General features: G+C 41.1%; 1 protein-coding gene across 4 annotated transcripts in view; it reads left to right on the forward strand.

The window, feature by feature from the left end:
* The first annotated feature begins 577 nt into the window (after window positions 1-577).
* The window catches only part of B3GALNT2 (beta-1,3-N-acetylgalactosaminyltransferase 2), a 58,148-nt gene continuing 43,804 nt past the window's right edge, over window positions 578-14,921 (forward strand). For 3 of the 4 annotated variants that reach the window (XM_067711052.1, XM_067711053.1, XM_067711054.1), the window contains exons 1-2: window positions 578-935; window positions 12,415-12,562. In XM_067711052.1, the coding sequence (XP_067567153.1) occupies window positions 824-935; window positions 12,415-12,562 (260 nt within the window). In that variant the 5' untranslated portion in view covers window positions 578-823. The remainder of the gene's footprint in view (window positions 936-12,414; window positions 12,563-14,921) is intronic. The other variant, XM_067711051.1, reaches the window with a different exon arrangement.

A 14,921-nucleotide genomic window follows, 5' to 3' on the forward strand; every position in this document is an offset into this window, starting at 1 on the left:
CGCGGTCTTACTCATCCTGAGTTCCTAGAGGACAGGACCGGGCAAAGAGCCGGGTACACACTGCACCAGAACTAATACTCGACGATTCACAGCTGAAGGCAACTGGGCTGCTTCGCCCTGATCTCCGGCGTCCGCAAGATGCTATCTCCCACACAAGGCTAGCATTCGGCATAAGGAAGCTCCTGCGTGATTTTAAAAAATCTTCCCTTAGATCTCCCTTTCAATCTTGGGCAATCAGCACATTCCACCTCTGTGTTTCCCTCCCGGGTGGGGGCGGCCCCGAAGCGCGGGGTCGCCCGGCACTACCTCCCTTCGGCCGCCGCGGGGCGGTAGACGTCGAAAAGGGTTGCGCATGCTCCGTGTGGGGCCTCGCGCTCTGCCTCCGCAACCGCCGAGTGACGGAGGCGAGTGCGTGGGGTTATGGGAAGTGTGGTTTTCCAGTCACTGGATCACTGGGGCACTCCCGGCTTGATCCCGGAGCGGGACTTCAGCTCCCGGCTGGCCCCCGAGAGCGGGAGGGGACGCGAGGGGAGGGGGCGGGGCGAGTGAGAGAAAAGGTGGGTGGGGCCAGGGGAGGCCAAGCGCAGGGGGCGGGGCTCCGCCCGGCTGAGCTGCTGCCGCTGGTGGTCTGAGGAAGCTGAGGCGCGGGGCCCGAAGCCGAGAGGAAGCTGGACGGCGTCGGGCGCGAGGGCGGGCGTCCCCGGAGTCGTAGCGCGGGAGTCGGCCGTCGGCACTCGGCCTCCTTACTTGCAGGTTCCCTCCCGGGACGCGGGAGAACCCGGAGCGCGGCGGGGGTGCGAGGTGGAGCAGGCGGGGGCGGCCAATGCGAAACTGGCTGGTGCTGCTGTGCCCGTGTGTGCTCGGGGCCGCGCTGCACCTCTGGCTGCGGCTGCGCTCCCCGCCGCCCGCCCGCGCCTCGGGGGCCGGCCGGGCAGGTGAGGTCCTGGGGCCAGGCGGGGCGGGGCGGGCCGGGCGGCCGCGAGCCGGGGGGAAGCCGGCTCCGAACCTCCCGGCGGCTTCCTTCGCGGAGCTCCGCCGGGAGTCCCGGGCGGGGGGCGGCCCGACACGACGGTCCGCCGATGAAACAAACGGCCCTTTTCATCCTCGAGGCGTTAATATCGGGCAAACTTGAGGGCGCTTTTCTCGTTTCGCGTCTCGGCCGCTTCTCACCTCCTCGCGTTTCTTAATGGGCACAAAGCCGGTGCCCGCGACTGCAAGCCCTCCGGCTGTCCCCAGGCCTGGCCCGAGTCGCCCGGCGCCTGCCCGGGGAGCAAAGCCCCGCGTGTCCTTCAGCCCTTCAGCGGCAGCTGCTCACGCCCGGGGTTGGGCTACCAGGTTGCTTTCTTCCTCCCCAGGTGTTGGTTATTCGGTCAAGAGTTTTGAGGTCTTCGGGCCGTGGATCACGTTTGTGCGTGTTTTAAAAGGTGGCTGTGTTTTGCTTTTAAGGAATAACTTTGCTTTGAGAGTATACTGTACTTTGTGAATCCTTTGAAAACTGCGATGTAAGTCGGTTGAGCAAATCGAGGCATGGCTGCGAGTGGAGTTGTTCCTGGGAACTTGGTTTGCAAAAGCCTGTGAATGAAATATACACGAAAATATCAGGTTCTTTAATGGTCTTCCCCATTTGCTCTAAAAGTTATTCTCTCGTGGGAAAGAAACCTTTGTTCATGTTCACTTCACAGCCTGAGAAATAGAATGCTGTGCCCACAGCACAGGGGGTTTTCTGTTGTTAATGAATTCCACTGCTCTGAAGACGTCTTCAGGTTTCCCTTATTTTCTTGTTTTCTTTTTTAAGGGCTTGCCCTAGGACATGTAAAGAAGCCTAGAAGGCTGTTTTAAAGATGAGGTAATAGTCCTTTTTGGTTTTTAACTACGTTGGGAGTTTTTTTCTTACCACTTCTCCCTAAAGACAGTTGTTTTCTTATGCAGTATTTTAAAGAATAGTTGAATATTTGCAATTCTGAGATGGCTCTGTGCCTTAACTTAGAAGTAGAAAGTACAGAAACTAATTTGGCAGTCCTCAAAGCAATCTCACTGTTATAATTGGAGTTCTTTATTCTGGTAACTGTCTCTTAAAATCCTTTTCTATTAGAGAAGCCACAAGTTCTTTGAGAAGGCTGTTTGTGAGACCTGAATGGAATTAAGATACTATTTAAATGATTTAATGAGAGTGCAGTGTTACAGGGCATTTAACTTAACAGGTTAGGATTTTTTTTGTCTGTTTTGTTTTTTAGGGTTTTGTAAATGGAGCTGAGGAAAGAGTGCTGTAGATATATAGTGCTCTGTAACACCTGTTGGGTTTTGCATTTTACAAATTTCTTTTCTGTATGATGAGTGAGCTCTACTGGAATTTACTTGTAGAGCATACTTAGGATATTTATGACCTAAATATGTTTTAGGGTCCATAAACAAGCGAAAACCGTACGTTCAAGCTGAAAACTTAGTAGGCCTCCCTGACAATTTCTTACTTTTTTAAATTTATTTTTTATGTTTTAATACAATTTTAAAAGGTTACTTTCCATTTACAGTTATTACAAAATATTGGCTCTGTTCCCTGTGTTGTACAACACATCCTTGAGCCTATCTTACACCCAGTAGTTTGTCCCTCTCACTCCTCCACCCCTGTATTGCCCCTCCGCCCTCCACTGGTAACCACTAATTTGTTCTCCACATCTGTGAGCCTGGTGCTTTTTTGTTATGTTCACTGGTTTGTTATATCTTTTAGATTCCACGTGTAAGTGATACCTTGCAGGATTTGTCTTTCTCTGACTTATTTCACTTACCTTGATGCCCTCCAAATCCATCCGTGTTGCTGCAAATGGCAAAACTTCTTTCTTTTTTTAAGGCTGAGTAGTATTTCATCGTGTGTATATTTATCACATCTTCTTTATCCATTCATCTGTTGATGGACACTTAGGTTGTTTCCGTATCTTAGTAATTGTAAATAATGCTGCTGTGAACATTAGGGTGCATGTATCTTTTTGAATTAGTGTTTTTGGGTTTTTTTCAGTTATATACCCAGGAGTGGAATTGCTGGGCCATATGGTAGTCTTTTGAGGAATCTCCATACTGTTTTCCACAGTGACTGCACCAGTTTACATTCTTACCAACAGCGTACAAGGGTTCCCTTTTCTGCACATCCTCCCCCAGTATTTGTGTTCTTTTTGATGATAGCCATTCTGACAGGTGTGAGGTGACGTCTCATTGTGGTTTTGATTTGCATTTCACTGATGACTAGGGATGTTGAGCATCTTTTCATGTGCCTGTTGGCCATCAGCATTTCCTCTTTGGAAAAGTGTTCATTTCTTCTGCCCATTTTTAAATTGGGTTGTTTGTTTTTCTGATGTTGAGTTGTATGAGCTGTTTATATATGTTGGATGTTAATCACTGATCAGTCATATCATTTGCAAATATTATATCCCATTTGGCAGGTTGTCTTCCTGTTTATATCAATGGTTTCCTTTGCTGTGCAAAAGCTTTTAAGTTTAATTAGGTCCCATTTGTTTATTTCTGCTTTCATTTCCTTTATCTTAGGAGACGGATCCAAAAACGTATTGCTGCGATTTATGTCGAAGAGTGTTCTGCCGATTTTTTCCTCAAGGAGTTTTATAGTATCCAGTCTTACATTTACATCTTTAATCCATTTTGAGTTTATTTTTGTATATGGTGTTAGAGAATGTTCTAATTTTATTCTTTTACGTGTAGCAGTGCAGTTTTCCCAGCAGCACTTATTGAAGAGACTGTCTTTTCCCCATTGTCTATTCTTGCTTCCTCTGTCATAGATTAATGGACCATAAGTGTGTGGGTTTATTCCTGGGCTCTCTGTTCTGTTCCATTGATGTATGTGTCTATTTTTGTGCCAGTACCATACCATTTCGATTACTGTAGCTTTGTAGTATAGTCTAAAGTCAGGGGGCCTGATTCCTCCAGCTCTGTTCTTCTTTCTCAAGATTGTTTTGTCTATTTGGGGTCTTTTGTGTTTCCATACACATTTTAAAATTTTTTGTTCTAGTTTTGGAAGCTTGGTGGCTTCATGTCCAACCCTTTTGCCCTTTGCCTGTGTGCCTGGAGCCAGTCCCACTGTGCTCACATTTTCTCCTGTAGTGATCACAACTCCCAGCCCCAGTGACACTCCCTTTCCCTGTGTCTGCACTGGGTCTCTTCTGTGCTTCCTTCCCCTCAGGTAGCCAGTCTTCCCCTGGGCCACTCCTGGAGGTGAGGGGGTTACCTTTTCCCAGTGTTTTTTATTTCTGTGGGGCTCACCTAAAAGTATTAAAAGTAACTTTTTAAAAAAATGTTTTTTCTTTTTGAGATAAGTTTTTCCCCCTCCGTCAGTGTTTCAGTGATACCTTATCTGCTGTCCTGTGAGACCAGGCTAGATTAAGGAAACTAGGAAGTAGACCTTGGAAAGGGCAGGGCTATTGGTGAGGAGGTCAGTACTAGTTGTGTAAATTAACTTTGACTTTAGATGGATATTGTGCATCTAGTCAAATAATAAATAGAGTATTCAATCTAAGTGAAACCTTGCAGAGTCCTAACTTTCGTTTTGCACTTTTGGTACTTTCAAAACTAAAAACAGTAGAAGCATCTTGATTGCTAAAATTTCATACAAATTCTTTTCTCTTTGTGTTGTTACCAGTTCAAACCAAAAAATTGGAGCATTTTTACATTTTAGTCCTTATCCCTTAAGCCTAGAGTGAGAGAGAAAACCCAAGACTTTGTTAAGTATTCTTCCCTTGAATTTACATTTTGAATTTTGTTTTTGTTCTCTTTTCTCTCCTGCCTCTTTGTCTGTCTTCAGTCTCAGTAAGTCGTGGCAGGGAGATTTACCTCCTCTGAATGTTAAAAAAGGCCCTCTGACTTGCAGTTGATTCTACAAATATTTGAGCGCCTCCTCTGTGCCAACTCCTGTTGTAGGTGTGGGATTACAGCAGTAATCAAGATAAAGTCCCTGCCCTCATGCAGTTTACAGTTCACAAGGGAAAGCAGAATATAAGAAAATAATTATTAAATATCATAGGGGAGAGTGATGTGTGGTGACAAAAATAAAGCAGTGTAAGAGGATAGAGAATGATGTGCTGCTGCTGTTTTAAATAGAGAGGTCAGGGGCTTCCTTGGTGGCGCAGTGGTTAAGAATCCACCTGCCAGTCCAGGGGACACAGGTTTGAGCCCTGGTCCAGGAAGATCCCACATGCTGCGGAGCAACTAAGCCCGTGCGCCACGACTGCTGAGCCTGCGGTCTAGAGTCCGCAAGCCACAGCTACTGAGCCCACACACCTAGAGCCCGAGCTCCGCAACAAGAGAAGCCACCGCAATGAGAAGCCTGTGCACCGCAATGAAAGAGTAGCCCCCCTCGCTGCAGCAGGAGAAAGCCCGCGTGCAGCAACAAAGACCCAACGGAGCCAAAAATAAATAAATTTATAAATAAATCAATAGAGATGTCAGGGGGGCCGCTCTAAAGAGGTCACAGTTGGGCAGGAACCTGAATGCATGAATGAAGTGTGTCAGTCGTGTTAGTACGTGGTACTATTCTAATGTAGTAGCTCGCCTTGAACAGGTGAAGCCCAGTCAGGGAGAACAGCTGGTGAAGAGCCAGCAGATCTCCTGTTGTGAAATCCAGCACAACTAGGGGGTGAGGAGAGGAAAATGGAGGTGGAGACAGCCATTTGGGCTAGGGAATAAAGATACAGGATATCTTAATGATAACGTATTGGTTTGGGGTTATGCCTTAGCAGGAATTATTTAACAGTTAATTTAGAAAAATTATGTACCAAAAGAGGCTTCTCTTTCTGGGATATTTTGAAAGAAGGAAACTAAAGAGAAAGGAAAGAAACGGATCCATTCAACAAATGCTTAGAGCAGTAGGTATTTAGTCCCTGCTCTCAAGGTGCTAGCAGTTTGTTAAATGGAAACCGACATGGGGCAAGCAGAAGGTCAAAGACAAATTGAGCTTGCTTTGCAGTTTCGCCTAGGGCTGCCTCGTCCAAAATGATCGCTATATGCTAATCTGGTCTCTGTGCTTCAGTTTCCTTATTTATAAAATGATGACCTCACAGGGTTATTGTGAAGATTCAGTTAATAAAACACCCGGAACAGTGCCTCATTCCTCGTGAGCACTCTGAATTTTAGAGAGGAATGGTAGTGTGGAGGTGGCTGATGTCCTTGCTAGTGAGGTGTTTGGGGAGGTATCTGAAATCGGTGAGAGCACGCTGGTAGTGTGTATAATGATTGTCCTTATCAGTAGATATGTGGTGAACTTGCATGTTTTCTTCATTTTTAAGATTCCTGCCTGTTTGTGGTTGGTGTCATGTGAGACATGCACATGAGAGTGGAAATTTTAGTCTAATTTTTAAGAATCTTTGGGCTTATTTTGAGCAGTCAGTTTTGGAGTCTTTAATAAACTTTTGGATGTCCACTTTCAGTGCAGAGTCCAGCAGGTTGCCAGACTCTCAGGATATACTACATATTAAAGAAGAGAAATGGTCATTGCCTTCAGGGAGCTTCTGTGGGGTTTTAATTATTCTTGACAGTATGAAGATTTGTTTATTGCTATATATTTGCCATCTAAAGCAGTGAACATAGGAGGTGCTCAGTTACTTGAAGGAATGAATCAAGAGGAGAAAACTGGGAAAGTATGAATGAGTTTGTCACCTATAGATCGTTCACATTCCATGATTTACATTTTTTCTTATAAAAGTAAAACAAATTTTACTTTACAAAGTAAAGTAAAAATTTACAAATTTTACTTTACAAAGAAAAATTTACAAATTTTACTTTACAAAGAAAAATTTTGAAATTATTTTTTAAAAAGGAAAGAAAGATGATCTATACTGGGCAATGTTTGAATGTATCAATACATATAAAACATGGTCGGGGGAATTATTTAGTATTAAAAATTTTTTTTTGATATATAACGTACATTCAGAAAAGTCCACGTAAATGTGAGCTTGATGTAGTTTCACAAACTGAATCACCCAGCTAATCAGCACCCAAATTAAAAACAGGAAAACTACCAACACCTTAGAAGCTCCCTTTATGCTCCCTTCTTATCACTGCCAGGAGTGGTACCCATGATCCTGATCTTCAGTGGCAGAGATCTGCCTGCTTTGTACTTTATTTAAGTGGAACCAAATAGTATGTACATAGTTCTTATAGCCTGCTTATCTGACTTAATAAGATGTAGAACAGCATTTAATGAAATGCTTAAAACAATTTTAATGTCTGTATAGTATTCTAGCATATAGATACACCATAATTTATGTAACTGATGCCTTATTTGTGCATTCATGTATTTTGTAGTTTTTCCCTATTAAGAAACGACACTGTGATGAATAGAGATCTTTTAGTGCATCACTGATTATTTCCTTAGCCTATATTCTTAGCCAAGGACAAAAGTTATACAATTCTGAGGTATTTGATGTATATTGGCAAAATTTACTGCAGAATACTATACCAACTTACATTCCTATTAGCAACATAGGAGAGTAGCCATTTCCTTGAAAAAACTACCTCTATCAAAACATCAGTCATTTGGGTATTATCATTTAAGAAAATATTTGTCAGTTTGAATGTAGGAGAAAACTGGTGTCTTATTATTGTTGTAATTCAAACTTGACTTGTAGTGAAGTTGAACCGTTTTTTATAGGTTCGTTGGCTATTTGCATTTCTTTTTCTGTAAATTATCTTTATTCTTTGTCTCATGTTCACTTCTTAGTTTTTTTTGTTTTTGTTTCCTGTTTTCAGACACCAGAATCAAACTAGGTACCCTGTACTTGCAACATTGAGCAGAGGATGATGAAAGTGTAGGGGGGGAACTGGAAAGCTGGGCAGCATTCTTACACAGCATCCACTTTGAGGAGTTTTTGTTTGTTGGTTGGTTGGTTGGTTTGTTTAATCTTGGCTGTGCCACGTGGCTTGCGGGATCACGGTTCCCCAACCAGGGATCGGACCTGGACCACAGCAGTGAAAGCGGTGAATCCTAACCACTAGACCACCAGGGAACTCTCCACTTTGAGTTTTATACTGTGTGACACACTACTCACAGGTCTGTTGGACTGATTTACATTGATGGTATGTGGCAGAAGAAACCAGTATTTAAAAAAATTGAGGTATAATTGACAAATTACATTAGTTTCAGGTGTGCAGCATAATGATTTGATACATGTATATATTCTGTAATGATCACCACAGTATGTATAGTTAACATCTGTCACCACACACAGTTACAAATTTTTTTTCCTGTGATGAGAACTTTTAAGACCCACTCTCTTTAGCAACATATAAATACAGTACAGTTGTTGTTGTTGTTGTTGTTTTGGTGTGTGTGGGGGGTCATGCCGTGCGGCTTGCGGGATCTCAGTTCCCCAAACGGGGATTGAACTCGGGCCACTGCAGGGAAAGCCCAGAATCCTAACCACTGGACCGCCAGGGAATTCCCTGCAATACCGTCTTGTTAACTATTGTCACCATGCTGTATGTTACATCCCCATGACTTATTTATTTTATAACTGGAAGTTTGTACCTTTTCACCCCTTTTACCCATTATGCCTACCCTCTACACCCAGCCTCTGGCAAACACCACTCTGTTCTCTGTATTTATGAGTTTGGTGTTTTGTTTGTTTTAGATTCTACATATGAATGAGTTCATATGGTATCAGCCTGTCTTTGTCCAACTTATTTCGCTTGGCGTAATGCCCTCAGGGTCTGTCCACATGGTTGCAAATGGCAAGATTTCCTTCTTTTTTATGGCTGAATAATATTCCATTGTGTATAAAGAACACATTTTCTGTATTCATTCATCCATCAGTGGACACTTAGGTTACTGCCATGTCTTGGCTATTGTAAATAGTGCTGCAATGAACATCCCCATGTTCACTATCATGCATATCATCCCCATTCATATGTCTTTTCTAGTGAATGTTTTCATTTCCTTCAGGTAAATACCCAGAAGTGGTTTTGCTGGATCATACGGTAGTTCTATTTTTAATTTTTTGAGGAACCTCCATACTGTTTTTCATTTTTTAGTGGCTGCATCAATTTACTTTCACACCAACAGTGCATGAGGGTTGCCTTTTCTCCACCTTCTCGCCAACACTTGTTATTTCTTATCTTTTTCATAATAGGCATTCTAAGAGGTGTGGTGATGTTTCATAGTGGTTTTGATTTGCATTTCCCTGATGATTAGTGATTTTGAGCACCTTTTCATGTACCTGATGGCAGTCTGCATGTCTTCTTTGGAAAAATGTCTATTCAGATTCTCTGCCGAATTTTAAATGGGATTCTTTGCTTTTTGGTATTGGGTTGTATGAGTTCTTTGTATATTTTGGATATTAATCAGATATATGATTTGTAAATATCTTCTCCTATTTGGTAGGTTGTCGTTTCATTTTGTTGATAGTTTTCTTTGCTGTGCAGAAGGTTTTTAGTTTGATGTAGTCTCACTTACTTATTTTTGCTATTGTTGCCTTTGCTTTCAGTGTCAAATCTAAAAAAATTATTGCCAAGACCAATGTCAAGGAACTTACTGCCTATGTTTTCTTATAGGAGTTTTATGGTGTCAGGTCTTACATTCAAGTTTTTAATCCATTTTCAGTTGATTTTTGTGTATGGCATAAGTTAGTTGGTTCAGTTTCATGCTTTTGCATGTGGCTGTCCAGTTTTCCCAACGTCATTTATCTAAGAGATTGTCCTTTCCCCGCTGTATATTCTTGGTTCCTTTGTTGTAAATGGATTGACCATATACGCATGGGTTTACTTCTGGGCTCTCTATTCTGTTCTGTTGATCTATGTGTCTGTTTTAATGCCAGTACCATAGCTTCATAATATGGTTTGAAACCAGGAAGCATGGTATTTCCAGCTTTGTTCTTCTTTCTCTAGATTGCTTTGGCTTTTCGAGGTCTTTGTGGTTCCATACAAATTTTAGGATTTTTTTTTTTCTATTTCTGAAAAATGCCATTGGAATTTTGATAGAGGTTGCACTGTATCTGTAGATTGCTTTAGCTAGTATGGACATTTTAACAATATTATTATTAGCAAGCATGGAATATCTTTTGTTTCTGTATTCTTTAATTTATTTCATCAATGTCTTATACTTTTCAGTGTACAGGTCTTTTACCTCCTTGGTTAAATTTATTCCTAGGTATTTATTCTGTTTGATGTGATTGAAATTGGGAGTTTTCATAATTTCTCTTTCTGATAGTTTATTACTGTGTAGAAATACGGCTGATTTTTGTATATTGATTATGTGTCCTGTAACTTTACTGAATTTGTTTATTAGTTCTAACAGTTTTTTGGTTGAGGCTTTAAAAACCTATTTTTCAGTATTTCTGGAAGTAGAAGTTCTCTAAAAGGCCAGAATCTGCCATGTACTTCTCTTCTGCAACAAAAAGAGAAGTGCATGTAAAAAGTAACACAGTTCAGTAGAGGCAGCTGAGATGTGGATGAGAAGCAGAGAGGATTGGCAGTGGCAGAGAGAGGTGGAATAAGATGAAAAAGTACTTTTCAGCGATAATCCGTGAGGCTTTCACATACCACATGGTTATCTTCGTGTCTATTGATTTATTTATTTTTAGAAAAATCTCATGGAGAAGTCTGGGAGGAACTATTAGGATAGCCTTGTAGGTCCAGGTGAAAGGTAAGAATTTGAACTGAAGCTGCGACTAGAATTAATGATAGAGAAATTTGAGAAAAATTTTAAAAAGATTTTGTCATTAAGAAAAGGTTAAATGATGTTTCATGTAATCCATCTCTAAAAGATTTATTTTGATTACCCGTCAAAAATAAGGTAGTGATGTTTGGCATTTAAAGGGATGTTTCAGTTATTTTGAAATTTTACTTTTGTGCAGCAACCTTGTTTTCTCATGAAGTCAGATAAATGAGGCATTTGGGATGCATATAATTTTTGCTCTTCTAATCTTTTAAAGCTTTTTAATCTTTTGAGAAGACATTTTGAAACAGATGAAATAGAGTATCTAAAAGACTGTTTTTGGTATCAACTTTCTCTGATTAGGAAACTGAGGCACAAGGATTTAAGTAACTTCTTACTGATACTGTGCAGCATGTTGGCTGTAGAATCAATGTCAGATATGTCTGGTTACTGCATTTTCCTCACTCCTGTCTATAAAATGTGCTTACTGCTAATATTTCTCTGTGAAAAAGTCGGGGGAGGGACTAGGTTTTCATTGCCAATTTTACATAAGCATTTAAAGTATTCTCCCTTGAAGAAATATCAACATGTCTTTGTTGTCTTTTGAATCCCTAGATTCTATGGCATATAAAAACATTTCATTTAATACAGTAAAGCTCTGTGGCCTGCAGTAATTTATTTTTGGAAACATTGTGGGATCAGTTTCCACTGCTGAAGAAAGAGATGAAATGGGATCCCTAATGAGAGCTATATATTAGCTTGTAGCTCTCAAGCTTTGAAACTGGTGATGAAAAACAGGGACAAAGTATCTTTCCCTCTATCTTTCTCTAAGGACAGTTTTTTGGGGTGGGGGTGGTGTGCATCTTGTGGGATCTCGGTTCCCTGACCAGGGATTGAACCGGGGCCACAGCAGTGAAAGCCTGGAATTCTAACCACTGGGCCACCAGGGAACTCCCTCTAAGGACATATTTTAAAAATGTTATCCTGTCCATTAAATATGATAGTAAAAAATGACTTGTTCCTTGATTTTTTTTTTTTTTTTTAACTACAAACGTTTCCCCTCCTTCATCCTTTGCACTATTCAAGTGATAAATATTTGCTGGCTGTAGAATTTATTGGCATGAATAAGAGTTCTGATTCTTTCCAGCACGGTAGTCCTTCAACTTCATCTCCCAAACTTAATAACTAATATTCATGTAGGACTTCACCTTTGACAGCACATTTGTTGTTGTTGTTGTTAGCTGCCATTGAATGCCCACTCTTTGCCTGCTACCAAACCAGAACCTTTATACACATTATATCATTTAATTTTTATAACTCTATGAGAAGTATTATTACACCCATTTCTACTTAAGGAAACTGAGGCTCAAGGAGTTAAATAACTTTTATAGCTAAAATAAAAAGCCAGCATTTTATAATTGGCTCTTACTGCCTACTATTATATGGTTTATGCCACATTGACCTTCCAAACTGATTCTTATCAGAAAAGTCTTACTTGTTTTGAAGAATTTACATATATACTTGGGTGAGCACGAATACATACATAGGTGTGGAAGCAAAAAGACTCTGCACCAAAATGTTAGTAGTGCTTATCTCTGGATGGTGAGTTTTATGAGTGCTTTAGGTTTTTTATTCTTTGTATTTATTTGTATTTTCTGCAAATATGAACATATATTTATATTACCTTGTAATAAACATTTTTATGTTACATATTGAACTTAACAGTAATTGAGAAATGACATTTCTGATTTACTATTGCTTATTTCTAGATCAGTTGGCCTTACTTCCCCAGTGGAAATCTAGGCATTATGATGTGGTAGTTGGTGTGCTGTCAGCCCGCAATAACCATGAACTTCGCAATGTGATAAGAAGCACCTGGCTGAAGCATTTAGTACAACACCCAGCATTAAGTCAACGGTACGTTTCTTTTCTTTTTTTTTTTTTTGGCTGCATTGGGTCTTTGTTGCTTCACGTGGGCTTTCTCCAGTTGCGGCGAGCGGGGGCTACTCTTCGTTGCAGTGCGCAGGCTTCTCATTGCAGTGGCTTCTCTTGTTGTGGAGCACGGGCTCCAGGTGTGTGGGCTTCAGTAGTTGCAGCGCATGGGCTCAGTAGTTGTGGCACACAGGCTCAGTAGTTGTGGCACACGGGCTTAGTTGCTCCGCGGCGTGTAGGATCTTCCCGGACCAGGGCTTGAACCCATGTCCCCTGCATTGGCAGGCAGATTCTTAACCACTGCGCCACCAGGATAGCCCCAACGGTAGGTTTCTTGAGTTCACACCTTGCGTGACGTATTGAATAAGTGTTCTGAAAAATCTCTTCTTGGAGAGTCAGAGATGTTAATTCAGATATGTGACTTCTTTTCCTCAGAAATGACTATTTCATTTTGCTTTTCCTCCACGTAGTTGAGCCCAAAAAGTAAATTTAACCAAGATTTTAAGCCAAAAGAGATATACTTAATGTTTTTCAGCTCTGTATCATTTGGTTGTGTGTGATCTGCGGTTTGTATAGTTTGCCATACTCTTTTTGCCAACCACCCTTCCAGGCCTGAGCTTGGGTAGCACGTCACACGTTGACATTAGATGGCTCGGTTGTTGGTTAGGAATGCAAGGCCTTAGTCTTCTCAGGGAAAGCAGCCTCTGAAGATTATATAGTGAGGGACTAGTGGAAGTGAAGCATGGAAGTTTGGACTTCTAGTTATGTGACGATTCTTCTCTGCTTATGTGAAGTCACTGATAAGCAGAGAAGGCCCTCAGGATTGCATTCAGCTGGGATGCTTGTGACTGAGTAGCTATGCGGGGGAATCACAATTGTGAATTTTCTTGTCACCAGTAGTGAACATTTATAGATTTCCTATCTTACTCATAGCAGCTTTTTTTTTTAACATCTTTATTGGAGTATAATTGCTTTACAATGGTATGTTAGTTTCTGCTTTATAACAAAGTGAATCAGTTATACATATATATATGTTCCCATATCTCTTCTCTCTTGCATCTCCCTCCCTATCCCACCCCTCTAGGTGGTCACAAAGCACCGAGCTGATCTCCCTGTGCTATGCGGCTGCTTCCCACTAGCTATACATAGTGTATATATGTCCATGCCACTCTCTCACTTTGTCACAGCTTACCCTTCCCCCTCCCCATATCCTCAAGTCCATTCTCTAGTAGGTCTGTGTCTTTATTCCTGTCTTACCCCTAGGTTCTTCATGACATTTTTTTTTCTTAGATTCCATATATATGTGTTAGCATATGGTATTTGTCTTTCTTTTTCTGACTTACTTCACTCTGTATGACAGACTCTAGGTCCATCCACCTCACTACAAATAACTCAATTTCATTTCTTTTTATGGCTGAGTAATATTCCATTGTATATATGTGCCACATCTTCTTTATCCATTCATCCGATGATGGACACTTAGGTTGTTTCCGTCTCCTGGCTATTGTAAATAGAGCTGCAATGAACATTTTGGTACATGACTCTTTTTGAATTACGGTTTTCTCAGGGTATATGCCCAGTAGTGGGATTGCTGGGTCATATGGTAGTTCTATTTGTAGTTTTTTAAGGAACCTCCATACTGTTCTTCATAGTGGCTGTACCAATTCACATTCCCACCACCAGTGCAACAGTGTTCCCTTTTCTCCACACCATCTCCAGCATTTATTGTTTGTAGATTTTTTGATGATGGCCATTCTGACTGGTGTGAGATGATATCTCATTGTAGTTTTGATTTGCATTTCTCTAATGATTATTGATGTTGAGCATTCTTTCATGTGTTTGTTGGCAATCTGTATATCTTCTTTGGAGAAATGTCTATTTAGGTCTTCTGCCCATTTTTGGATTGGGTTGTTTGTTTTTTTTGTTATTGAGCTGCATGAGCTGCTTGTAAATTTTGGAGATTAATCCTTTGTCGGTTGCTTCATTTGCAAATATTTTCTCCCATTCTGAGGGTTGTCTTTTGGTCTTGTTTATGGTTTCCTTTGCTGTGCAAAAGCTTTTAAGTTTCATTAGGTCCCATTTGTTTATTTTTGTTTTTATTTCCATTTCTCTAGGAGGTGGGTCAAAAAGGATCTTGCTGTGATTGATGCCATAGAGTGTTCTGCCTATGTTTTCCTCTAAGAGTTTGATAGTTTCTGGCCTTACATTTAGGTCTTTAATCCATTTTGAGCTTATTTTCATGTACAGTGTTAGGGAGTGTTCTAATCTCATACTTTTACTTGTACCTGTCCAGTTTTCCCAGTACCATTTATTGAAGAGGCTGTCCTTTCTCCACTGTACATTC

This window comes from Pseudorca crassidens, chromosome 16, assembly GCF_039906515.1.
Source record: "Pseudorca crassidens isolate mPseCra1 chromosome 16, mPseCra1.hap1, whole genome shotgun sequence".
Classification (NCBI taxonomy): domain Eukaryota; kingdom Metazoa; phylum Chordata; class Mammalia; order Artiodactyla; family Delphinidae; genus Pseudorca; species Pseudorca crassidens.